General features: G+C 36.2%; 1 protein-coding gene across 10 annotated transcripts in view; it reads right to left on the reverse strand.

Annotated features, from left to right (window-relative positions):
* NAALADL2 (N-acetylated alpha-linked acidic dipeptidase like 2) overlaps positions 1-26,640 on the reverse strand; it is a 1,267,271-nt gene that overhangs the window by 167,649 nt on the left and 1,072,982 nt on the right. For all 10 annotated transcript variants that reach the window (XM_041732043.1, XM_041732046.1, XM_041732044.1 and 7 more), the window contains one exon: positions 24,603-24,749. In XM_041732043.1, the coding sequence (XP_041587977.1) occupies positions 24,603-24,749 (147 nt within the window). The remainder of the gene's footprint in view (positions 1-24,602; positions 24,750-26,640) is intronic.

The following is a 26,640-nucleotide window of genomic DNA, read 5'->3' on the forward strand; positions in this document are numbered from 1 at the left end:
ACTTAAGGCCCAGATTCTGCATATGGAATCTGAGACCCTTCGAATTTGGCCACAGCCTGTCTCCCCAGCCTCTTTCCAGTTCCCTTAACACGGTGCTGAAACTTTCTGAATCACAGCATGGATTTTCGTTCAAGTCCTGCAACTTTGCCATGCTTCTGCATAATAAGTACTTACTGATCTAATAAAGCCCAGATCGATTATCATGCCCAGGCTTCCCCATCAGAATTAAATGCTCACTATTGCCTCTATTAGGATGTAGATACAGATATATACACTAGTACCGTATTTATAAGTGCACACTATGGCCATGGCCTATATTACATCCATATTATAGTTTACTCGAAGTTTCAAATCAATGAATGATTAATAGTTAATCGTTGATCAATCATAATTGTTAATCATTAACTAATTAATGTTAAGTGACTATGGTTCCATAAAGGACTCATTTAGAAATGGATATAAATATATAACTCATGTATTTTAAACCGGATAATGCTTCTCTGCCTTGGCTTTTATTTTTCCACGTACTCTCTCCTTTCCATGTACTCTAACTATTGTCAATAGTTACTATGTAGAGATAAGGAGCCTTCTAAATCTGTATTTTCTGAAGATATGCTTATAGGCTATGAGAATTGAGAAAAGTATATATATCACATATATATATTAATAAAGTTCAGGTCAATATGAATACACACACATATATGTCTACATATATGTGTGTGTATTCAAAGAGAGAGAGAGAGAGAGAGAGAGAGAGAGAGAGAGACAGAGAGAAAGAGAGAAGTTCCAAGAAACAGGGTTTAATTTTGTCAAAGCAGAAATTGTATTTCTGTAATTACTTTTGGTACAGACTCTACAGCATAGCTATGGCTATATATCTTCGCTGAATGTCTGTTTTATAGCTAAAGATATTACAAAACCACAATGAAAGTCAATGATCTGATTTTTAGTTTTGGTGTTTGGTGTTTCTGGAAGATATTGAATTTATGTGTTGAGGTATTAAACCCTCTGTTTATCCATGGCCCAGCTACCATGTAGTATATAGCCATTTTATCAAATAACTTCAATTTCTACCCAGAACAATAAATATCTCTCTGGATAAGCATGATTCATCCACTGTGTTCAATCTATTCAAGGTATTTTAACAGTAAAAAAAAAAAAATCTAAAATGCCAGATTTTGACAGTCTTCATGTCAGTATTTTGCTGTGAACTTACAACATGCCCCAAATCACCAGATATTCTGTCCTCCCAACACATGCATTACATTCAATCACTCTATCAATATCAAGTGGGACTTCTCATATTGTGTCCAACATCACAGAGCTAAAAATACGACTAATAATAATAAAATTTTACTATGTGGTATAAGAAAGCATTGGAGAAAAGCATTTATTTGGCCAGGTACATAAATAAGACTTTAGAAATAATTTCTGAATGTACGTATTTTACATTTCTGACATTAAATAATATTCCATTAATTATTTCGATTTTTATCATTTTAAAACATAGTTACATAAACTTTAATAAGAATACTAAAATGTGTTTTCAAAGTAAGCATCAGGTACCTTAAAAAATAAATCAATAAAGAATTATTAGATGGCATTTTTAAGGTGTGAAATGAAAATGCTGTCCTTCAGTTTAGCCATATGCCTAAATTTGTCCTTCCTGAGAGGGGAAAGAAAGAACAAACAACTCTTTGTTAGACACAGATTTCTCTGTATCATAATTAGAAATGCAGATGGGAAGTTTAAATTAGGCAATGGCTGACAGGAGGAAAGACATTTGCTTTATAACTGTTGGGAGTGATTTCAAGTTCAAATCCTTTGAAATGAAACAAGGTCCATTTGTCACGGAATGTAATACAGTGGCACATGGTCGGGTTAGTTGGCTCCAGTTTGGTTAAGACTCAAATGCATTTGTGGGACAAAAGGCACATGAAGTACAGACACTGGTAAGGGATGTTCAGCAAAAAATGAATTCATCTTCCGTTTCCAAAAGCTAACATACGACAGCTTTCCAAATCTCTCCAAGAACTCATCTAATACTTCTCTGTGATCGTTTTTACCTTTAAAAGAGGAAACATCTGCTATGCAATGAGATGTGATTCTTTTACAATTTAAGGGGATATATATGTATGTACATTTCAACACACACACACACACACACACGTACATATATTCCATTATTTTAGATTTCCCTAAACTTCTTTTTATAGCCAAGGATGTACAGCTGAAGATCTTATAAGTAATTTCCCAAAATAATTAGCAATATTGGTGCTAATCCTTGAAATTATGTCTAGCTTGATCTAAATTTGCAACGTTTCAAACCGCAGTATGATTTTTAAATTTTAATTTAATTTAATTTTATTTTATTATGATTTTTATTTTATTACCTGGTATTTATTTTTACTAAAATTAAATTTTAGGAACTAAGGAAGAGAAGCCGTGTCCTGCTCTCACACGGCTGATATGGGCCTAAGATTTGCACCCATAGAACAATTAGATAATAGTGTTTAAACTAAAAGATACTTTGAATGATTCATGTGTATTAAATGAAGACGACAATCTTAAACCATCTGCATGATAATGTTGATTTGTACATAGAGTGATGAATACTATCATCGTAGTAAAGATACCGATTTTGTCAGATGAAGCCTAAACTACCGAAGAAACATTGTCAGTGAGCAAAATTACTATGTTCCGCCTCATTAACTGGAAGAAGAGTGTATTCTAAGACCTACCTTCCTAGGTTTCCTTGTCTTGCATGAGGGTGTTCCCGGGAATCTTCTCAACTCCTGGTTTTGCTCCATCAGTGACAAGATAATATATACATGAATCAGACAAATCTAGAGTACTAGCTTTGCTAGAAAGGTGTCCATTTGAAATGTGTCCAATGTGAAAACAGTTCACTCTTGTCTAGTTTTTCAGCCTTGCTTTGCTGCGCCACAGAATCATTTCTCCTCTCTCAGTCACCGAATTCACTGCCTTCTCTTCTTCCATTCTCCTTCCCCCCCCATCCCTTTCTTCTTTGTAGTTCTGGTACTTTGTTGGTTCATACACCATCAGAGTAGTAAATAATTAGTTTTATTTTTATTTATTTATTTTTAAATAATTAGCCTTATTAACTACCCATATAAGCTTTTGGTTTTACTTATCGTGATGGTTTCATCTGTTTTTCTGAATTATATGCTAATACTATTTATTAATTCATAAATATAAATGATGTATTAACATTGTGTATTTCAAGATAGATTTAGCTCTCAAACAGCCATCGAATTACCATCCCTTACCCCAAACACAGTTTTATAAACACTGTTCTTAGTTCTTGCGTATTTTTAAAATTTCAAAATATTTAAATCTCTATTTTTAGTCCCATTACCTTTTAATTGTACCTCAATTTCTCCCCATATAGAATTAATGTAATAGTGCCTCTATGCTTCTTTAATCTCCAAATATGCAACATTTGCGACTTTTAGCAAGATTCCTATTATTTACATTGCACTGTAGTGTCATAATTATTTATATGAGGCTTTATTTCAAAAGTCGATAACCAATAAATAATATATATAACAACTTAACTATGTAAATATCATTCACTACTGAGGCCAGCAGGCTGTAACAATTACATATATTTCCGACCAGTAAAATGTAATCCCATTCCACTCAAAAATACTATTCACGTAAATTTTCCTGTCTTACTTATTGATCAAAATCAAGAGACAACCCAGTCAACTTCATATTTTAGTCTGGCTTTAGCTTTGGTTTTGGTTTTTTTCCTCCTCTGCTGAATTCTCTGATTGTTGGGTTTTCCCCCCACCTCCTTACTGAGTGAAGAAACATTTTCTGTCTCCAAATATTCCAAATATGTGCCAGCTCATTACTTGTTCTATCCATTGTTTGAATTCCATCCCATTCTTAAGCTCCACTGATTTCATATTCTGTTTTAAATGAGAAGTTTCATATTTCAATTATAACTCTCATATGAATTTTGGAACACTTGCTTGGATCTTTGTGCCCCTTCCAGATGCCTGTCCCTCTGCTTCTTTTCAGACCACTGGTGTTTTGGATAGCTATGTAGTGATATAGCTTCACTCCTAATTCTTCTATTCAGTACTCTTTTGTGTGAGAGTGTTTCTTGTGTTCCATATCATATTTTTTCCCTTGCTTTTCTCCTCATTTTGTGGCATCTTAAAGAAATTTTCTGAGAATACATACATGAGAAGCAAGCGTTGTGAGCCCATGCAATAAAGAGGTCCTGATTCTCTTTGCACAACTGATTGACTGAGAGAGTGGGTTTAGAATTGTAGGTTTAAAATAACTTTCTCTAAAAACTCAAAAGGCATTTTGCCATTTTCCAGTACTATCCTAACTTGCTGATGAGAATTCTGACTCTAGTCTGATTCTCATTCCTTTGGAGATATTGGCTTTGTATTACTTTGGCATTTGTTTTTGATCTTTGGAAGCTTTAGGGTTATGTTTCTTGTTAGAATAATGTAGCATTTAAAGAATAATTGATTAGAATGAAATTACTAGAGAAGGGCCAGCCTTACATGTTTTTAAGACAAGACGGTAACTAACAATGTGAAGTTGCAGATGTCCCTAAAGGTCTACATGCTCTTCCAGGACTGGCCCAACGTGTTATATAAAAACATGCTCTTCCAGGACTGGCTTAACATGTTATATACGCCCATGACTAGGTCATTTAGTTGGGATAAGCACAGATATTTAAAAAAGCTCATGTAAATATACATATTAAGGGTAATAGGTTAATTCATCAGGCATGTGTTGAGTGTCCAAGCCAACGCATTAAGCCCTGAAGATGTACTGATACTGAGAATAAACACAAGATCTCAGGATGAGACAGCCAGACACCTGAGAAACCTGGAGACAGAAGAGGAAGCTACAGGACTTGAGTCAAGGTCCAGCTCTAGGAATGGGGTATAAGGAGGAGGTATAGGGTGGATGTTATGGGAATAAACTCTGAAATCAGACTGCCTGGCTTCCGATCCCTCCTTAATACTTACAGGGCCATAAAAAGCTACCTAAACGTTCTAAGAAACAAATGGATTTAAATATAACAAGGCATTTGACATAATGCTTGGTACACCGTAGCCACTCTGTAAATGTTAGCCGTTATTATTATTATTGCCATTTAGTAATCGTGTAGCCTTGGCTGGGAGACTGAAACTCTGATCTTTCACACTGTCATGGGGACAATGGAATTAATGATTCCTGTGCGACAGGATTTTAAATGAGCATACCATATATAAAATTATAAATGCTTGTTATCATAGAGCACCTACACGCCAGTGTAAATTCATTAGCAGTAATTTTTATAGCCCGTGTTTCAGAAACACTTGTAGAGTAGTGCGAGGCTTGCTAACACGTTATCACTATCGATACCACACCATTAAGGGGTGTAACAAAGATGTTCCTCCAAGGCAGTAAGTAACACCTGCACTCAGGGCCTTCATGATGTTGGATAAAACGATCCAAACAATCAATTTAACCTCAACTGTGTTTCAACTTGTAAAACACTGAGTCATTAACCTTAACAATGTCAGTGAGCTCTTACTACCAAACTCAACTAAATGAGTGTCTGGGGGAATATTTAAGAGTACAATTCATGTAGAGTAATGTGCTAAAAGCATCACCGAAGCCTGTTAGAGGGAATAACCCTGGAGTGAGCTGTGAAGGATTAAGTCACTTGAAATAGTGAGAAAGAAAGGTAGATGAAGGGAAAAGGCTCATGAGTGGAAACATGATGCAAGCTTCTCAGAATGGCACACGGCTACTGCCGTGGGAGTTGTGCTGAAACATCGAAAGATCTGTGGGGTCAGGGAAACCCATCCTTTGAGATTTATTAGTTGTCCCGTATCTGTCACTTAACAGGAATATGACCTCTGTCTCAGTCTCTATGTCTATAAGGTCAAAATAATCCCAACCTAAGGAGTATGGCACAGGGAATTACAGGAGACAAGAGAGAGAAAGTCCTCGAAATATATAGAAAATGAAACAAATCAAGGTATTACTATGATTACCATTAGGACAATGGAATGACCTTAACCAGTTTTTACATTTCTACATACTGCCTCTCATTTTAAACCTTTAATGCTTCTCATTTTAGCCCTTTAGGAATTAAGCAGCATAAAAAAAAGAAAGAAAGAAAAGAAAAGAGAGAAAAAAAGAAAAGAAAAGAAAAGAAAAGAAAGAAAAGAAAAGAAAGAAAAGAAAAAAAGAAAAGAAAAAGAAAAGAAAAAAGAAAAGAAAAGAGAAGAATCTTGAGTCTATTTTTGGGCTTAACCATGGGGTTAGAGGAAAAAGTCCTCTCTGGTCACAATCCTCATAATTTCGTAAAATCAACAACAATCTTTCCACTCTACTGTATGCCACTTCCTATGTCCATATTTTATTCTTACATTTAATCTGTCTCTTTTGCAAAGTTTTGATAATTTGTAAAATATTTACTCACCAAGAGAATGCAAGTAGTGAGGCTTGATGGCTTTGGATAGACATTAACTATTTTGTTAGGCCTCTCATTATTTTGCACAATGGCTGGAAAATATCTAATATACACGTACACATATATTCAGACATATTTACATGCACATACATGTACATTTACATGTACATATATAGAGAACAACGTTCACGTTTTTATAAAGAATATGGCTCTTCAGAGAAGATATTAGAAAAGCCTGTCAGCGATACGCTAACCCCAGCCCAAGTTTACTGCACACTTACACGTCAGAAACTGTGCAAAGCTCTCTCTCTGTTAATGTAGATATTGATATTCATGTAATCCAGTGTTCCTCACCAGGGGGATTTTGCCTTCCAGGGGGCTTTTAGTGGTACCTGGAGACATTTTGGGTTGTCACAACTGGGGGAAGGAGGCGCCACACTGGCATCTGGAGTCCTTGCTAAGCATCCTTCAGAACACAGGGCAGCCGTTCACAACAAAGAATTATCTGGCACAGGGTCATAGTGTTGAGGTTGAGAAGCCCTGACCTCATACTCCAGGTAATCACGATGCAGGTATCATCAAAACTCTGTCTGTAGACGAGGAGATAACAGTTGAAAGGAGTTAACTTGTGAAAGGTTGCAGGTCCGTGAGAAGCAAGGACCGGCAATCAAAACAGCCACCCTTTAATCCACAAACTCACTCCCACTAACAGGTCTTACCCGCAGTCCATACTTCAGCTAGAATCTGGTATATCCTTGCACTGCTCACTAGGTATGAGATTTCATAAGGGAACAGGTGAACCCAACCTTGTGTGTCTGCAGTAGGTTATTTTTTTCTCCCACAAACTGATGGAGTGAAGGAGCCAAACGAGAGGGGAAATGACTGAATTGTTGGTAAGTAAACACTCACTCTATTCAAAGTTCAAGCATGTCGTACCCTTTGCTTTCATAGAGATAGGAAACTTGCTTTGAGAAGTGCTAATGAGACTTGAAAGTTACCTTCAAGAAGTTATGCATATTTCAAAAGAAATAAAAGTCATTATGCATTCTCTCTAAAGAGGATACAATCTCAAACTGTCAAAACCCTAAACTCTTCTACATATATTACATATAAATGCCATCTTTTAAAAACCTCCTTCCATTTTTTCTTCTAAATTAGCTTAGTGGGCCATGGTATTTACAGTATCTTGGTCTGGCCTGTGAATAATGTGACAGGTAATTTCTTCACTTCTCCTTGCCCGTAGTTAAGTTTGACTGAAGATATGGAAAACAACTTTTATGACTTAGGTGGTAAAAATAAATGTTCTGTAAGCCGTACAGAGCTAGGTTCTGGACAGCTAGCATAAAATATTGCATACTGAATTTATATCTGCCAATAAATAATTAAAAAAAAACTAGGGACATTTTATACTAATGTACGCTAAAATATTTTCCCAAAACAAATTGATAATGTTGGTAATAATCTCAACGTACCTGCCATGTTACTGGAGAGCAGGTTTCTCAACATCAAAAAAGCACTCTGCTTGGATATGCTCAAACAATGAATTGCAAATAAATGACATTCATAACTGGGCAGCACTAATTTTAAGGATTAATTCTTTAAGGTAAAGAGAATGGCAACATTCAAAGAATGTCATGGTAATAATAGTCTATTCCTATATCTGCAATGAGTAAGGACGTGCCTTCTGCAAGAGCCTATGGTTGCAAACAACATGGAAATTCTAAGATAGTATAATTTAGCTTCGTTTAGTTTATAATGATTATGATTAAATCTAAACTATTATAAGCAAACCACCATCTGGAGCCACAGCAAATCAAGATTCTATTTTCTATGATGACCAATCATGGAAAGCTTATTCAGATTTCCACTTTGCAATATTGTATAGTAATGTGATTAGATAATCATGCAGACCAATGAACCCAGCTAACTGGAACATAAACAAATGTACCATGTGTCACTTGGAAATACTTAAGTACTTTATCAGGGTCTCCTGACCCACACTGCTGGAGTCATTTTAAAAGAACAAGAATGAAATCTAACAGCAAGTGTTCTAAATCTATACAAAAGATATATGAAGGGGGAGGAGGAGGATTGGAAAAAAGTAGACATTTTATATGTCGTTTGCAAGTTCAAATGAACACTTCAGGAATAGAAGACTAGGAACATAGTCAAGAACATATAAATCAATTAAAAAACAAAACAAAACAAAACCACAATCCTCTGCGGTCCACGTTAATCAAATATGGTACCGATTGTTGGGATTTTTGTCTCCTAAAGAGATGCTGAAGTCTTAACCCCCGATATCTTTGAAAGTGATCCAATTGTTATAGGGTCACTGAAGATTTTTAGGCTGAAATGAGGTCATTAGAGTGGTTCTTGATCCAGTATGACTGTGTATATATTAAAAGGGGAAATCTGGACACAGAGTCAGGGACAGGTCAAATGCCATGTGAGTTTTGGAATTATGCTGCTACAAGCCAAAGAATGCCAAGGATTTCCAGCAAATCATTAGAAGTTAGGAGAGAGATATGGACCACAGTCTTCTTCACTGTCCTCAGAAAGAACCAGCCCTGCCTACTGATACCTTGATCTTGACTGACAGGCTCTAGGGATGTGAGACCACACGTTTTTGTTGTTTGAACCACCCAGTACTTGTAGTGACTTTGTTATGATAACCCCGATAAATGAACACATTGTTTAAATAGGGATTAATGTAATTCAGAGTACCGTTTCATGGTTCTACCCCCTTGGTACAAAGATGGTGAGGACAAAACTTACAGACTCCGCCAGCATATACACTATTAGGAGAAAAAAAGGAAACAATGAACTTCAAGGCATGACCCTATTAGATGTCATGAGAAGGATAAAGACAATCATTGTGTTGAAGGGAAAGATTATGTTATTTCTAAGACTACTAAAAATTGTTCACTGGGAAATGCGGAAGGTTGCTGAGCCAGGGAAAAGGAAAGAAGACAGGCATAATCAAAGCACTTTTTTTGGGAAGCTGGCCATTTTGTGTGTGTGTTTTTTTTTTCCTTTGGTGAATCAGGTTTTGTTTTACTGGAAGGAATAGAAGAAGCTGTAACATAAGGTTATATAAGAAATATATATATTCAGATGGTTAAATATACTTCTCAGATATGTTTGGTCTTTATCCACAGTTCCTGAAAATGCTTCAGAGCCATGAAGGTGAAACATGGGTCTGATTACTAATGAAAGTGAGGTTTGGACCCCACCCAAGGTGGGGGCTGGGTCCCAGGAGGACCCATCATATAATCAGAGGGTTAGAACTTTTAGTCCCAACCTCCACCCTCACCTTTGGTCTTTAAACATTTTGCAAAAAAAAAAAAAAAGAAAGAAAAAAGAAAAAAAAAACATTTTGCAAGACAAAAGTGGTGCCTGAAAAGTCTACTGAATATTTTAAAGTCCAGATGTGAGGGCATAAGGAATGGTCAGAATTAGGCTGCCGCCGCTAAAGATTCAATGACAGCAACGAGATGCATTATAAGAAAATATATATTGAACTCAGCAATAGAGTTACTGGCAAAAATAGGAGTTAGAGGAATTGGTGAGGGGATTAAGAAGAAAACAGTCAACAATAGTTTCAAGAATTAGAGCTTGGGTGGATGAGCTTATGTTCTGGGTAAGTGATGTCATCACATGTCTAGATTCTGAGTTAAGAGGACATTGTTATACACAGATACCGTTCTAAAGGAATTCCACCAGTAGCCAATCCATGGATGATTCCAGAAATGGACTCTAAATGTTACCATAGAAGAAGCCATCATGGTGCTAACCCATCTCTTTGACCTCTGGAGAGGCACGGAATTTGTAGACTTGGAAGACCTGCTGTTCTCTGATGAAATTTCTCTCCCTCTGATTTATTGTCTCACAGGTATGGTCTCGGTTTTATTTTTCCCCCATGGTACTCTTGAGATTTACATTATTTATGGTGGATGTATCTGTATGTTGTGAAGGGCTCAAGAATCTAAGGCAATGTTAAAAAAAAAAAAAAGTCTTAAGTATATGTGTGAATTCTTTTTTTTTTTTTATATGTGTGAATTCTAAGAAAATAAAAATAATTAAAATTTTAAATGAATCACTCCGTGTGCTATGGCTCAGACACCTTATGTTTAGAGAAATCACTTGGCATTGAGCCTTGGCTTCCTTTTATTGCCGTGCATTTGTTTATGCCCATGCCTGGATGCTCTAAAGAGATTATAAATCCCTTGAGCGCCATGCATTGTATCATAGCTTTATTCGTTCTTAATGCAAAGCATACTGTTCTGTACATAGTTCGTGCTCAATTAAACGTAATTGATGGTGATGATTAATATCTTTAAGGAAGAGAAAGATTAAATTTCTTTCATGTTACCATAATACATTGGTTCCTTTCCATTGTTTCTTCTCTCTAGAATATATATATATATATATTTTACAAGCATAAACAAGCCTCACAAATGCTTTTGAGAGACTTTTAGGCCTATGAGTCTGGTATTTCTTTTAGCATCAGAGTTAAATTTTCTGTTTAAAATAAGCTACATTCCATTCTTCATTTTTAGAACAATGTTTTATATTATATATGAAAATACAAAATCCACTAATAAAATGGATAAAATAGAGATATGAGTATCTTAAGATTCGGGACTGCATACTCTCCACTTCTACACTAACCCCCCATCCACCCACCCACCCATGATGAAGTGTCATTTTTCTTATGGCATCTCCTGAAAAATGACATTAGAGAATGATAGAGTACAATGTGGTACAAGTCTATTTTTTTGGTGCCTTACAGGTTAATCACAGTGTAGTAGCAGCACCAGCTATTTTGAAGGGGCGCCATGCCCATGATACAGAGACATTAATCATGCCCTGGGTCTCTTAACAATCTCCCCACCTCTAAACACACATGCCTACCTTGGTTCAGGACTAAAAGTGAGTATCTATAATTTTAAAATTATGACCTTGGAATCATTAAAACCTGATTTATGTATACTTTGAACTCCAATTCTTTTCATTTTCCCCTCTGTCCTATCCTCTTAGGATCTGCTATGACCTTGTTGAAGAAATTCTATATACTGCTTTCTTGTAGGAGTTTTGAATAATATACTGGAACTTTCATAAGGCAATCTCTGACACCTGTCAAGCTAGTTGTCACACGTTTTCTATTTTCCAGCTTCAATACTTCAAATACTTTAAAGCTTCTTGAGGTTTCGGCTTCAGGTTCCATGCCTTGATAAACTTGAGCACAGAATCCCTTATGAACGTCATCCTGGTCCTGATTATTAAATTAATTACAAATTTATAATTTTTCTGGGTGGATCTTTCGGTTCATATCTTCGTCATATTATTTCTATTTTTATATTTGGAAAGATATTTAATTATCCTGGTCTCTGCTGATATATTCATTCCCAAAGTCAGACTCTACACTGAATATCCTTAACAAAATATTTTAATATGTTAGTAAATTAATATTGAATAAGTTAATATAAGGGAAAATCAATTAATAGAACAGGATACCCACTTTCTTTTTAATGAACACTGTTGGCAAGAGTGAGATTATAGAGCAGCAATCCAATACTTTGCCATAAAGTTTTTAAAATACACCACTATTCAGGAAGATATTTTTTCAACATCTTGAAGGCTTAAAATATTCATACTTTGACCCAAACTTCATATCTAGGAATTTGCTTCAGAGGAACTCAAGAGAGGAACAAATATCAAGTCTGCAAATTACCTATGATGACAAAACAATGCAGGGAAACTCATTGAATAATAAGTGCATAGTTACATCAAGTTATGATGCAATTATATTATGGGTTATTATCTTTTAAAACAATCTAAAAACTATGTTAATATCATCTTAAATAAATAAATAGCAACAATATGCACAGAGCATGATTAAAATTTGATTAGGGAAGTCAGGAAGAGGAGGGAGAGAGATTAAGGTTTGTAAGAACATAGTCATTACGATCAAAATAGTAATTTAAAAATGGATCCATCCATCTATTCATTCATTCATACATTTATTTAATGATTGTAAAATTACCGATAGCTATATCTCAAAGAGTGGAATGATTTTTGCTTTCTAGTACAGTATTTATATTATGCCACATAGCAGGGCTCTCTTTACAAGATATATTCGAAAAGACTATGGCTACCAACAGACTATAAGAAAACTAAATGCTGACTAAATTCTTAACCAGCATTCCCTACTTTCTGGTTTTCTGACTTGTGTTTCAGTTTGGAATTTAGAGTTTTCTCATTAAGATTCAAATACAGAAATTCTACTGTTCCTCTGTCAAAAATTACCCAAAGATGTTTCTTTGCTCAAAATATTTTGGTATGCATATACACACCATTTGGGCTCATAAAACACAGAATTTTATAAACTTTTCATAGTTGAATATGATCATAATCTTCAAAATGGAGTAGATGGCAGAGAACATAGCACTTGAAATTTTCCCAGAGTTTGTTCAAGGTTCCATTATGCATTTCTTTGCTTATAAAGTTTACTAAAATGAACTCTTGCTTTAGAACACATGTCCCAGACTGGGTCTGTTTAACTGAATATTTTTCATGTTGACAACTTCTCACTTCTTTTTATATTTCATTAAGCTTGAAATTTTAAAACACATTTTCAACCATCTCCCGGAAGAGATCTGCTATATTAAGTACCTCATGGCTTCAGGGTCACAGCCATTAGACAGACACACCTTTCAGAACTTAGGTTAGGATGACACCCAGCTGATACTGCCCATGACCCTGTAACCATTGGTTCAGGTCTGCAGTTTTCTCAGCAACAAATCTTAAATAACGCACTAAAGGCATTTGAGCAGGTTTCTTCAAGGATATTTACTTTCCTACACCAGGACCATCAGCAGTTTGGCATACCAAGAGTTCAGTATCTAGAGTTTAGTCACTTTTTATCTCTATGATCTCTTGATCTTAAATCAACTCTGAGAGACGTGTCTACTCAGAGTCCATGACTCCCTTTTGAGATTAAGTTCTAGTGACCTTGATTCTAGAATCTCAGAGTTCCCGGTTCAAATGGCCTTACATCTGCTTCCAGTGACTGGCCACCCTTCTTCCCCAGCTCTGTTGGGGAAGACTGTCCCTCTGGTATGCAAGCCTAGGCCCAGGAAGTGGGTGAGAGGCAGCCACTTATGGGTGCTAGGGACTATGCTTACAAGTGCAGACTGTGTACACACACGGGTACACAAGACCCCTCACAGTGTGGCACAGAAATCGAGAGTGGAGAGAAAAAAAAGGGTGGGTCAAGGATCAAAGGTCAGGAGCAGAGGGCCAGGTATTTCTCTGTCACCACATTTTGGCACAAGTTTCTCATAAGTCTGTGGACATTACGTTCAAAGCTGCCTTCCCAATATTTTATTTATTTATTTATTTAAGAATTTTATTTTATTTATTCATGAGAGACACAGAGAAGAGACACACACAGAGAGAGAAAGAAAGAGAGAGAGAGAGAGGCAGAGACACAGGCAGAGGGAGAAGCAGGCTCCATGCAGGGAGCCGGATGTGGGACTCAATCCTGGGTCTCCAGGATCACGCCCCAGGCTGAAGGTGGCACTAAACCGCTGAGCCACCCAGGCTGCCCAGCCTTCCCAATAATTTTAAACAGGTGTTTCTCAGATCAGGAGGAAAGAGTATAGTTTAAGTTTTTTATAGTTTGATTTATAATATTTAAGCAGTATGTACACATAACGGCTCCCATTTGTACCACTGCTTTGTACCCTAAAATGTTATGAGAAAATTGGGCTATACCTTCACCTGTGATCAAATTAAACACATTAAGTCACTTGAAATAGACTAAATTTCAGAGTCAACAACAACAACAAAAACAAAGCAAAGCAAAGCAAATGGGAGAAAAGGGAGTGGGAGCAGAAAACCACCCAGAAAAGTCAAGGGGAGAAAAAGGACATGAGGAGTATGACCTTATGTGCAGGAAACGGTACAAGAAACCAGAACAGAGAGGGGAGAGAGAAGAAATTTAAGTGTGAAAAGGAATATGACATACAGAATAGGAGTTTAGCAGAGAACAGTTATAGATGCACACACTGGCTGGGAGGAGGAATAAGTAAGTCTGGACTTAATTTATTGTTTTTGCTGTTGGTGGTGTTCTAGTCCCTGATTCCAAGTTTCTATTTCCTTTTACTACAGAGGAATGAATTAAGCTACTTAGGTTCAACGGTCAGTGTTGCTCTAAAAGCCAATGAATCTATAAGCACTTTGTTAGGTTTGGTTTGTCTGTTTGTTTGTTTTCCAGTCACTCCACCAGAGAAATTCTGGACCAGGCGCATCTATGGATGCATCACACATATGACCATCCTTCCACCAAAGAAGCCTCTGATCCTACTTTGGCCACTTAAATTGTCCAAAATTACAAGTGGCAGAAGTCTGCCAACCAGTGATAGCCAATGGAGCTTCCATTCCCACCTGTACCTGTGGCCAGTACACAAAAGAAGGGCTTTGGATTCAACCTCAATATTTTGCCATGTCCTTATCTGATTTTAGTATTTCTGACAATAAGTCCCAGCAATAATAATACAGAACTTCTTTTCAATCCGATGCCTATATATTTCAGTGATAAAATTGTTTCTAAACATGGAATATGTATGACATTTCTAATGCTCTGATAAGAATCATCAGTGAGTACAAATAAAGCAACAATGTACTAAAGATCTAAAAATGACTTGTGTGTAAAGTTACAGTTTTATTTTTTTCCTACTTTTGCCCATTTATCAGTACTACATAAACACTACACTGTTTAGACTTACAACATTCTTCACTAATAAGAGAAAAATGGGTCGAAATAATTTCAATGCTAATGTTATTGACAAGAGACTGTAGAAATCAAAATACTGATAAATAGTTTGTTATCTTTCAGAATCCTCTCCATTCCTGTCAAATCACAGGGACAGGGCCTCATGAGAGACTGATGATGACTGCAGCTCTCTTGAGACTAAGATAAAAGCCGGAACTTTCATGAGGAAGCAATAGTGATCTTTAAAAGCCAAGTGGCCTTGGCTTCAATCCATTTCTTTCTAGCATTTATGAGACTTCAAAGGCCACTGTTGTGTTTTTCTTTGTGGTTTTTATAGAAATATTTGCTTATTAAAAACCACACAAAACTATAAGCTTCTGTGTGAAACATTATAAACCGTGAAACAGATGTTAAAAACCTGCAATTCCAGATGCAAATAAAATTGTATGGAGTTGTGGTGATTAGGGAACGGACAAGGAAATTCAATCATGGCCATAGTCATCATCCACATCTATATGAAATCTAGATATGCTGCTGCCTTCTGGAGTTTATAGTAAGAGCATGTGGGTAGCGAAGCTTCTGTTAACATTTTAATTTCTCATTCTAAAGAGTCATCTAACTTAATCCCTAAAATGGTTTTATTTTTAAAAAAGATTTATTTATTTGAGAGAGAGAGAGAGAGAGAACAAGAGAGCACGTATGAGTGCGCAGAGGGGCAGAGGGAGAGAGTGGGAGAGAAACAGACTCCCTAGTGAGTGGGGAGCCCTACGTGGGGCTCCGTCTCACAACCCCAATTTCACAACCATGAGATCATGACCTGAGCAGAAACCAAGGGTTGGCTGCTCAATCTACTGATCCAGCCAGGCGCCCCTCCCCAAAATGGTTTTAGATGTCAAAACATTTTAACTGGAAGAAATAGGTCATTTTCTATGAAGTTAGAAGAGACAAACTTGTTCTTGTCCTCATCTCCCAACATTAACTTGGAAATAAAAGTATAAACTCTCTTTGTTTGGGACAGGACTATATAAATTACCGTAAGGAAACATTCATACCAGTTTGTCATCATATCTAAGTTATGGGCTTATTTTAAATTGAGTTAAGAAGTATTATCCACTTGTAGATATTGCTTAACTTTAAGAATTGTCAAAGCTGAAATGTTCAGAACCTTTGCATAGGAAAGTAGGAATAGTAAGAAATACCACAGACTGTGGTCCTACACTGCACTATGGATGTGGTGGGAAGTGGAAAGCATTTTAGAACTAGTTCAATTTATGTAGAAAACCTCGAGAAACGGGTTAAGACTGGGAAAAAGTCCAGATATCTGGCCCTACAGTGTGGTTTGAATCTTATTCTTCCGCCTAGTAGACATGTGATGTTGGCCAAGCTACTTGACAACTTGGTGCCTCGGTTTCATCCTTAATGAAACTGAAAATACTACTACCTTCCTCATAAGTACTAGTTATAAGAATTAAGTTAAATGAATTAACATGTTTAAAGGTCTTAGAACAAAACTATGTCTACTACAGATGCGTCTGGGTCATTCTAGATCTTTCTGGAATGCACGAGGAAGACGAAGAAGAGGAGCCGCCTTCCTCTGTTGGCTGCAGGGCACTCACTTGGGGGGGGTCACTTGCCTGACTCCCACAGCCCCAGCAGCCCCAGGAGCCCTCCAGCCCCATAGCTGCTGTCCTTCCCACCTGCCATGCTCACCAGGTGTAGATTTACTGAGACTGTAGATCAGCTGTGGCCTTGTCTTCCTTGTCTCTGCTCAACTGACAAACTAGACCCTTCCAAACAAGGAGGTTACTAGTAAATGATGAGGAAATAAACACAGGAAGGGTAAGAAAATAAACAGAAAGTGAGCACGGCTTGGGGGTGCCTGGATGGCTCAGTCAGTTAAGTGTCCGACTCTTGATTTCAGCTCAGGTCATGGTCTCAGGGTCCTGGGATCGAGCCCCACATCAGGTTCTGCACTGATTGTGGCACCTGCTTGAGATTCTCCGTCTCCCTCTCCCTCTTCCCCTCCCCCTGCTTGCTCTCTCTCTTGAAATAAAGTTTAAAAAAAAAATGTTATTTGTGTTAAATATAATTTTTCCTGATACTACCCTGGCTCTTTCACTTCACTCTATAGTAGAAGCCATCCTAGCCAATAGGATCTGTCCGACTGACTGCCAGGTTAATTATTTACAAGTTGGTTCAATTAAATAACCAGTAAAACAAACAAACCAAAAAACCTACATCTCTAAAGTATTATATGTTAATTTATAACTACTGAGTTCATGTTTATTGGCCAATATTTTGATGAAAAGCCAAGACCTTTTCTCTAAACATTGACCTGTTGAATAAAGAGCTCTCATTTCTTTTTTTTTTTTTTGTCATTTCTTTCTTGTCCTAATCATTATCTACATTTCAAGCTGCTTTTTTTAATTTAAAGTGGAATTATTAAAGATGTTAGTGAAGTAAACTGAATACAGAAAGCATCTAGATGACTATAATTTCCCCAAGACTTGCCTGCTCCACAGCATTCCAGTTTTTTATTAGCAATTCATGTTTTAATGCATTATCATTATAGGTTTCTTAGAAGTCATTTTTTTTTCATATTCATGACTCACAAGTTTATGTAGCAATTCATTTACCCTGTTATTTATAACAAATGCAAAGGGCATATATAGATCTGAGAATACAGCTGAATCTGGACATGCATACTACGTAACCTGAGAAAACACAAGTGTGTAAAAATTCAGAAAGGATCTACTGTGATGAGCTTCAAGGAGGCTTGGGCATTAATCTTTGTGTTCTAAAGGAATGAAAATCGTCAATGAATCACCCACAAGTTAAGTGGAAGTCAGTTAAGAGGAAAAAAAATTAAAATTAAAAAAAAGGGAAGTCAATTAAGATAACTTCTACTATACTTTCTTCACTTGATTACTCACATGTCTGAGTCCTAATCTAGACCGTGACCACTTTAAGAGAAGGAGAGCAGATTTTATTCATCTCTGAATTTCTAACATAGCACTGGATTACAGCACGTACTTAATAACTGCTGGCTAAATAAGTGAATGAGTTTGAATTAACAAATACCTGAATAAATCACCTTGAAGTCACCCTGTATTCTTAACTTAAATGTTGCCAAACTTACAACATCATTGATCTGTCATTAAATCCACCTGTAAGTATTATTACCAAAATCATCAAAAACTTCATAATAAAACAAATTTCCCCATAACAGGGATGATCACAAGACTATCCTTGAAAATAGCATTTGAGTTAAAATACAGTATGTATATAATATATTTTGATTTAATGGTGATAGGCACTCGGAATAAATGTTCCTACTTAGAATTCCAAGCAAGGACAACCGCTAGGGGAAATCTGTCCTCCTTGCAGCCATTTCTAAATATTAGGCAATTTGAAGTAGATCTTTTGAATTATCCATTTGAGTCTTAAGAGTTTCTTCATTCTTTGTTTTTTCAATATCTGTCTCATATTTCAATTTCTTGTGTTTACTCCTCAGGCTCCTGGAAGCATACAGCAACTTTAATAGCACTCCCTCTGTGACAGGCATTTCATATACTGTACAATCAAAGCTTTTCAAGTCTGCTCTATAACTGTTGATTTGTTGATTGGGGTTTAACCTTCTCTTCTAAAAGAAGGTTTCTCAGAAGTGGAATTCTTTGTAGAGTCACAGTTTATGAGAGTGTTATATTCCCTACTTCATGCTGTTTGTCAGGTGAATGGGATGGCAATACCCAAAGATGCCCAGAAAATACACACACAGGTTTATATAGAATCACAGTTCAGATTCTTAAAAAAGAGAAATGTTGAACACCTCGTCAGACATAAAGGATGAGGTAGGCTGGTTTAACAGAGGCCACTTCCTCAAATCAGCATTTCTCCATGTGTGTCGGAGACTCTCAAAGGTCCCTGAGATCAACACTATTTTCCTGATAATAATGACATTACAAACCTTCACGTTTTCATTTTCTCTCTCCATTCCTAAGTGTACAGGTTACAAAAAGCTCATCAATATGGTTTTAGTTTCCACGTTGAAACTAACCTTTAGAAAATGAATACTTGTCAAGTCTCAGTGTAGTATCAAAGAAAAATATTTGCCATTACGTGAAAAGACTTTCAGACCAGATTTTCTTCATACATTTCAACCAAAACAACATAAAACAACAGATTAAAGTGTAGAAACACATATGAGAATCCAGTTATCCCATATTAAGTCACAATAAAGAGATTTGCAAAAAAATGTAAAATAATGCACTCTTCTCTATTTTCTTGTCTTGGGAAATATAATTCTCTTTCATAAAATAAGTCATTTATATTAATTTATATCAGGTTTATTATGGATTTTAAATGAAATAGACATATATATATGTATATATAGAGAGATTTTCAAATTTTAAATTCATGATGTAGGAAATAGTAACACATATGAACTACATAGGCAAAAGCCCTTTTCTTTGTAGTCCTCAATACTTTTAGAGGGTAAATGGGTTTTTAGAACAAATGTTTAAGAAGCTCTGTCCTAAATGAAATAAGTCTGACCTGAAAATAATGATATCATATGATTTGATTGATACTGAAAGTATGTTTCCTCAAATAAATTACAAAGAAAAGTAATGAACTAGAGAGAAGTCTAAAGAATACCTCTCCACTCCATTTCCAATTGGCATTTTGAAGTAGTAAGGTAAAAAATCTCATTTTTAAGTGGCATTATGTAAGTTTTATAAGAATCAGTATAAAATAGATTCTAGCAGATACGGCAAAGTATCAGCACGTCCTACGCATAGGTACACACCTCTGCACACCTCTGGTTCTTTAAGTCAAGAGCTTGTTTTTGTTTTTCTTTCTTTCTTTTTTTTTTTTTTTTTTTTTTTTTTTGAGAAAGAGATAGGGAGGTGGTGGAAGGGGCCGAGGGCGAGAGGGAATCTTGAGCAGACTTAGAGCCCTCATAACCCTGAGATCACGACCTGAGCCCTAATCAAGAGTCAGTGGGCTGTTTGAGGTGCCCCCTCCTTAAGTCTAGAGCTTTTAATTGACTTTTGAACTGTTATGATCTGTTAACACAACAGTGGCAGTGCCTAAGTTCCAAAGAAAAAATGTAATGGAAGAACTATCACTAAGTAAAATACATTATTCTTCGACTTAGTAGAATAAAACATGAAGAATCAAGGTGTAAATCATGAATTGCTTTGCTCTGAAATGTGTGCGTGTGTTTGGTAGTGTTGCATCTGTACAGTACCTGCACTAATTATTTTTATGTGATGAAATTACCTTAAGGTTAAAGTTCACATGTGCATACATATACCCAAATACTTAGGCTGTTGTATATCAACTTAAGATCCACAATCGGTATTGAAGCCATCTAACTTAAAAAGAATAAGAGTTTCAAAACACCTATGCTACTTGGTTTTCAGTTGCTGGGTTACTAAATGATATTGAAATAATTATGCAAAAAATTTGGCTATATAAAGGCTATTACACCTCTTTATCTCATTATCATTTAAATGTTAAATGCTCCATTATAGAGGTAAATTGGGTTTAAAATAGAATGTTTCAAGCAGAAGAGCAAAAAATATAAGGTTAAACAGTGTGAGGAACCAGAGCTTCAATTTGTGATAGAAAGCTTACTAGGGCATGGATTGATCTTTTGATATACTAAGAAAGCCAGACCCTCTGACATGCCCTATGGAGAGTAAATATACTGATCTGGAACAAAAATTATGTGAAACAGCTGTTAAGTGACAGAAGAAATGTGTATCGGACCACCAGCCTGTCATAAATATTGCACTCTTAATCAGAAAGCATCTGTCTTTTCATTTCCTTTTCAGCAATTTCTGCATTGTATTTAATCTGCACAGAATGCTTCTCTGAACAGGTGCAACAATGTTTACAAATTGAAAACCTTATTTAAATGAAACTTAACAACCAGAGACATTTCAATTAACAGGGCGATATTTTATGAGAAGGAATAATTCTAGCATTTGGCAAATCCATACATCGCTTTGCATTTGTGAAATTTAATTATTGGAAAATTAGAGTATAGACATCAAGAAAAACTAAGAATGAAATATGCTTCAAGCATATTCAATATACAAGCACCCAGAGAAACTATAGGGAAAGAGCATTGGTGGGAATATGGATGCATGAAATATTGATGGATATGATAAAATGTCATATTTCATCAAAAATGATTTTAGAATAATATCCCATGTGTCCAATAAAAGTGGTATCTGTGGTACTAGTTTCTTTTCCTACAGTTTTTCTTTTTCCTATTATCAATTACTTGTTGAAACTGATTATAATGGATCCATAATCAATCTGCTGGACAAAAAAAAAAAAAAAAAAAAAAAGCAAAAAGTACTGAAGTTAGCATTATAGTCACCCAAATAAAATTTTAAATAGATAATCTCCTCTAAAACATGAGAAGTATTATAAAATTAGCTCATTTAGAACATGCAACGTTTATAAAATGAAGAGGACTATAGGATTGTCCACTTTGGCTCTTTTACTCAAAATGAGTGCCGTGATAAAGCACCCAGTTCCTACGGGGCCAGGCGGGTAATGCAGGCAACACAAATCTGGGGAAACATGTGGCCTCTTAGGCTGATTGTTTCATTTCCCAATTTGTGATAGCAACAGGCACTGAAGAAATATTCTTCCTAAGTGCACTCTAGGACAAACAACATGGAAGACTCCTTAATAAAGAATATGGAACGCTGGTAATTGATAATTCAGCCAATTGCTTCCATGGGGGGAAATGTTTTCAGATATCCAATTTTTCACTAAAGTTTGGGGTAAACAGAATGTATCTGTGAATTGGATTTTGCCCTTGGGCTTCCAGCTTGCCACCTTTAGTGTAATAGTGAGGACATGCGCTTACTGTTAAAGAGATCCAAAGCCAACTACTATCTTGGTTACTTATTAGTGTAATGACCTTGGATAAGCTACTTGATTATAAGCTTCATTTCAGCCTCAGGAAAAAAAAAAGTTAATAATAGCTGACTCATAAGGATATTATAAATACTAGGTAAGATGAAATAAAAATATTTAGCACATCAAGAATCAATAAGTGGTAGATATTTTATAAATTATGCACAAAGTATATATAGTATGCAACTATATGTACAAATATGGTTTTAAATCTAATTGCAAATTCATGAAAAAAGTGCTAATTTCCTCATCTGCTTTACTAATTGACATACGATGAATATTTTTCATATAATGGATAAAGCCTATCGATGTTTATAATTTCTCTCAACGTATACAAACATTTATTGGAGGTTAATGCAAAAAGCAAAGGTTATTATCTGTTCTTGGAAGAATTCACCACACAAAATTATCTCAAGCACTTATGTTTTGCAGGGGACAGGTACATTAAAATAATTTTCCACACTAAAGCCTAATAAAGTCATTTGTTATATAGCTTAGGGGATTCTCTTTTGATTGCTTTTTTAGGATGAATATAATAAAAAAATTGCTGATGGGATGTGGACATTTCGGATATAGATTGGGGACATTTGAGTTATGTTCTGAAAAAAAATGATCAGCTCTTGCAGACTAAGCCAGTTCTAGTAAATAGACATTAGCCACAGGAGTTTCAGTGATGACAGTACCTTCTTAAACCTTGACTGCGATCTGTTTCCAAATATTTCTACTGACATCTCAGATCCTCCAGCTGATCTCATTAGATCCCCCTCTTCAGCCTTACCAGCTTGTTTCCCCTAATAATTAACAAGCTCCTCCTTTCCACGAATGCATGCTTGTCTAAAAAGTTTGAAGATCCTTCTGCTAATATGTCGAACCTACAATCAGAAAATAATACTTGTAACGATAGCTATGTTGATGGAGGACTTGTGTGCTCGATATTAGCTGAGCCCCTTCCAGGTAGTCTCACCAAATCGTCACCAGGGCTCTATGCAGTAGTTCCTTAAACATACCAAGTTTCCTCATCTGCAAAACAAGGCTGAAAGCAGTTAGTTCATTGTCTCGTAAGTTATCAGAGTCAAGATTTACGTATAGGCCTATTCCTAAGGCTGCACCATACTGTCTAAATTCATGGCTTAAAGCTCAACCAAGATGAATGAGATACGGATGGAATAAAAGCTACCATTCTACACGTTAACATGACAGGAGCTGGGTGTGCTGAGATGGGAGGATGATGAATCAATACTAAGATATCAAGCAGGAGAATTAAAAATGAGTTAAGTCTTAATACGTTGATTTCATTAAAGTGTAAATAGTGGGCTCTGTAAGAGATAAGCTACCTCTACACACGTATTCCATTTTTACACAATAATAGCAGGTGAAAATATGATTTAAAAAAACAGATAAATTCTAATGATATCTTTTCTATTACCCAAGAGTTCACCTCATTACAATAGGATGTACCCAGTGTTTCTCCCTCCAAGAATTTATGTTGTTAGTGACCATTAGCTGTTTGCAGAGGAACTCAGGGATGAGTGTGAGAGTGCTGCCAAGAAACAGAAAGCTAAATATCACTAAAGCTATCAGAAATTAAGAGATCGCATATCCGCAGTCGAATCTCTAAAAATGTAATTTAAACACAGCTCTTCAGGAGCATCTATAGTTGAAGAACAAAGCAGGCTTTATCCTATTTTCCAGCCACTGCGTATATTGTTCATATAATAATTACCTGGAGCGGGCCACCCCAGCTTTCGAACAGCTCCCAAGGAAGCACGCACAACTTGTCAGAGTTAAACTATTTCAACAGTTCTAGATCTACAGAGAAACAGTTTCCTGTGACATAATCCTGAGAAAGATCCAAAGTCCAACATATGGATGAACAAAGACTTAGTTCAGGTAAATCAGGCCTCAGTGATAATCTTTGGGGAAAAAACAAAAACAAAAACAAAAAAAAACCCTCCTATCCTCATCAAAAAAAAGTCGTATCTTTTTAGGCAGGCAAACTATTGACAAACCCTGGGCAGCTAATCCACACACTCACATTAATATACAGCACGTGAAATGCATTTTCCCTTGGGCAAGGAGAGGAGAATCTATTGCCCATGTCATCTGTTTCTGTGAATACTGAAGATTACAATTATGTTTTGATGTTAATCCAACTACTGCAAATTTCTTGTTGCGAAGCACACTGTGAAAATGTGAGTGACAGTATAAATCTTTTTAAATTGAATTCAACACTATTGAAAAGAGCTGATGTTTTCAAATACGGTTACAAAGCCTCTGAACAACAAGAATAACTCTCCAAATGAAGCAGCCTCCTAGAGTGACCTACTTGGTAAGAAAGACAAATAGGCAGGATAAAATCAAATTCTGCACGTCAGCTATATTGTGTGTGTATTTTGCATTTTTAGGAATAATCACCTCTAACGTTTTGACGTCCTCGTAGGTGAACTCCACGGTGGGAACTCCAAGATGGTTGATGAAATAATCAGCATCACCAGGTATCTGCACAGAACTGACGTTGCTTTCTTGGCACTTAGCTTTTCTGGAACAGTTGAAATGGCTTTTCTGAAAAACATAATTTAAACTGTTAGTGTACGCTATGCTTCTCGGGACATCCCCAAATCAGTGCTACTCGAAATATGGCCCGTCTATCAGCTGTGTGCCTGTCATTCAGGAACCTGTTGGAGATACAAATGGTTAGGCTCTCCCCACCGCCCCTAACTCCTTCTGGAATGGGAACAGGAACCTTCTGGGATAGAGCCCAGGAATAATCCATGTCGTGACACATCCCTGATGGTTCTGATGTCCGCCAAACAGCAACTAGCGCCTAGCACTGGACCAAATCAAACTTTGCTTGTTGTGTTTCAAAGGGATTTTTATCATAGATTTATCATGAACTGCAATGACTCTTTAGTTTGCAAGATTTTGAAATGATGCTGAATCCCTAAAAAAATTATTTATTTTTTTTGTTTTCCAGTAAATTTTTAAAAAATGGCTTTGTGATTGAAGAATGGGGATTCCATTCTTCTTAGAATTTTTTGAATTTATTTTTTATTATTTTATTTTTTTTAGAATTTTTTTTAAACCACACAAGAAAAAAAACACACACACACACACAAGGAATTGTCTCTTGTCTCCATTTATTCTTAAAAGCATATTCCCTTAAGTCTAAAGTATGACACTTATGGAAAAAACATCAATCTTCTCAGCCATAATCAGGAGAAAAGTAAGACATTAGCAATGAGAACATCACATCTAACATCAAGCAGGAAGTACGTGTTCAATACATGTTTGTTATTGAATCCAGCCACCCCCCCCACACCCATGTGTCTTTGGCATGATATAATATCAAAAATACTTTTAAATATAAATAATCAAAGGATTTGGAAATGTGTAGTCCAATAGTTAGAAAGTGAATTGTCCCAACTTTTTTTCAACTACAGGGCTAGATTTTTTCAACATACAATAATGTTTTAATATCTCCTCAACTTTCTTTGAGGACCTAATATAAAAATCTTCACAACAAAGTTAAAATCAACTAAAATGGAAAGCCCGTGTGAGTGTTTATAAATAAGGCAAGGTTTCAAATATCTTGAGTAAGGATAAAAACCTAAAGTTTTTATAGTGAAGCCCACCAACTTGCTTCTTTGGAAACCCTGATTTTCCAAAAAGAGGGTTAATTCTCTTTCACTTTCTGATATATTCCTGGGGCAAAGATTCCTGAAAGTTTTAGATCAACCTGGGACAGTTTAGACAGAGTCTCAATCTTCTCAAGTTAGAGCTTCCCATATGTACTGGATTATGAAAAGAAAAGCAATTGTATCATGTACAAAGTTCCAAGTACTTTTGACAAATCCAGCTCTTGAGAGCTGGCACCTTCGGAGGTATTTGTGCAGCCCCGACAAGATTTTTTTCCTAATTGAATTTGAATGCCTTGGTCAAGCTGGACATTGACCGACACCCCCGCCGCAATCAATTCTTGCGTTCTTTGCTTGCTCTTCCAGTTTCACAAAGCAGTTCTGGTTTCGTCTCCGCCTTTCACCAGCCCAGGACATTCTTTCTGAAGCCATTGCAGATACCCTAGCCTCTCTCTCCTCGTCGTGGCTAATCCCATTGCATAGCTTTAATATTTTCCATTTCTGTGATTCCTTCTAGCTACATCATTACCTACGCGTTCTCTGTTTTTCAGCCAAATCGAAAGGACAATATCCAGCCTTGAGAGTCCCTAAAATACTTCCACATACTTTCCCCTATTCTGGCTTGTTTTACTACACCCATTTGTTAATGAATCTACCTTTTCTTTAAAGGTTTGTATTGCTACCTCTGTGACCTATAAAAACTCCCTTTGTAAGCCAACAAAGATGGCACCAGAATGAGCGTTATTTAGAATGGTTTTTAAATTGTATTTTGAAGGTCGGGATCTATTAAACTACATTGGTGGTCCTAAATATTGACT

Source organism: Vulpes lagopus, chromosome 17 (genome assembly GCF_018345385.1).
Source record: "Vulpes lagopus strain Blue_001 chromosome 17, ASM1834538v1, whole genome shotgun sequence".
NCBI classification, from domain to species: domain Eukaryota; kingdom Metazoa; phylum Chordata; class Mammalia; order Carnivora; family Canidae; genus Vulpes; species Vulpes lagopus.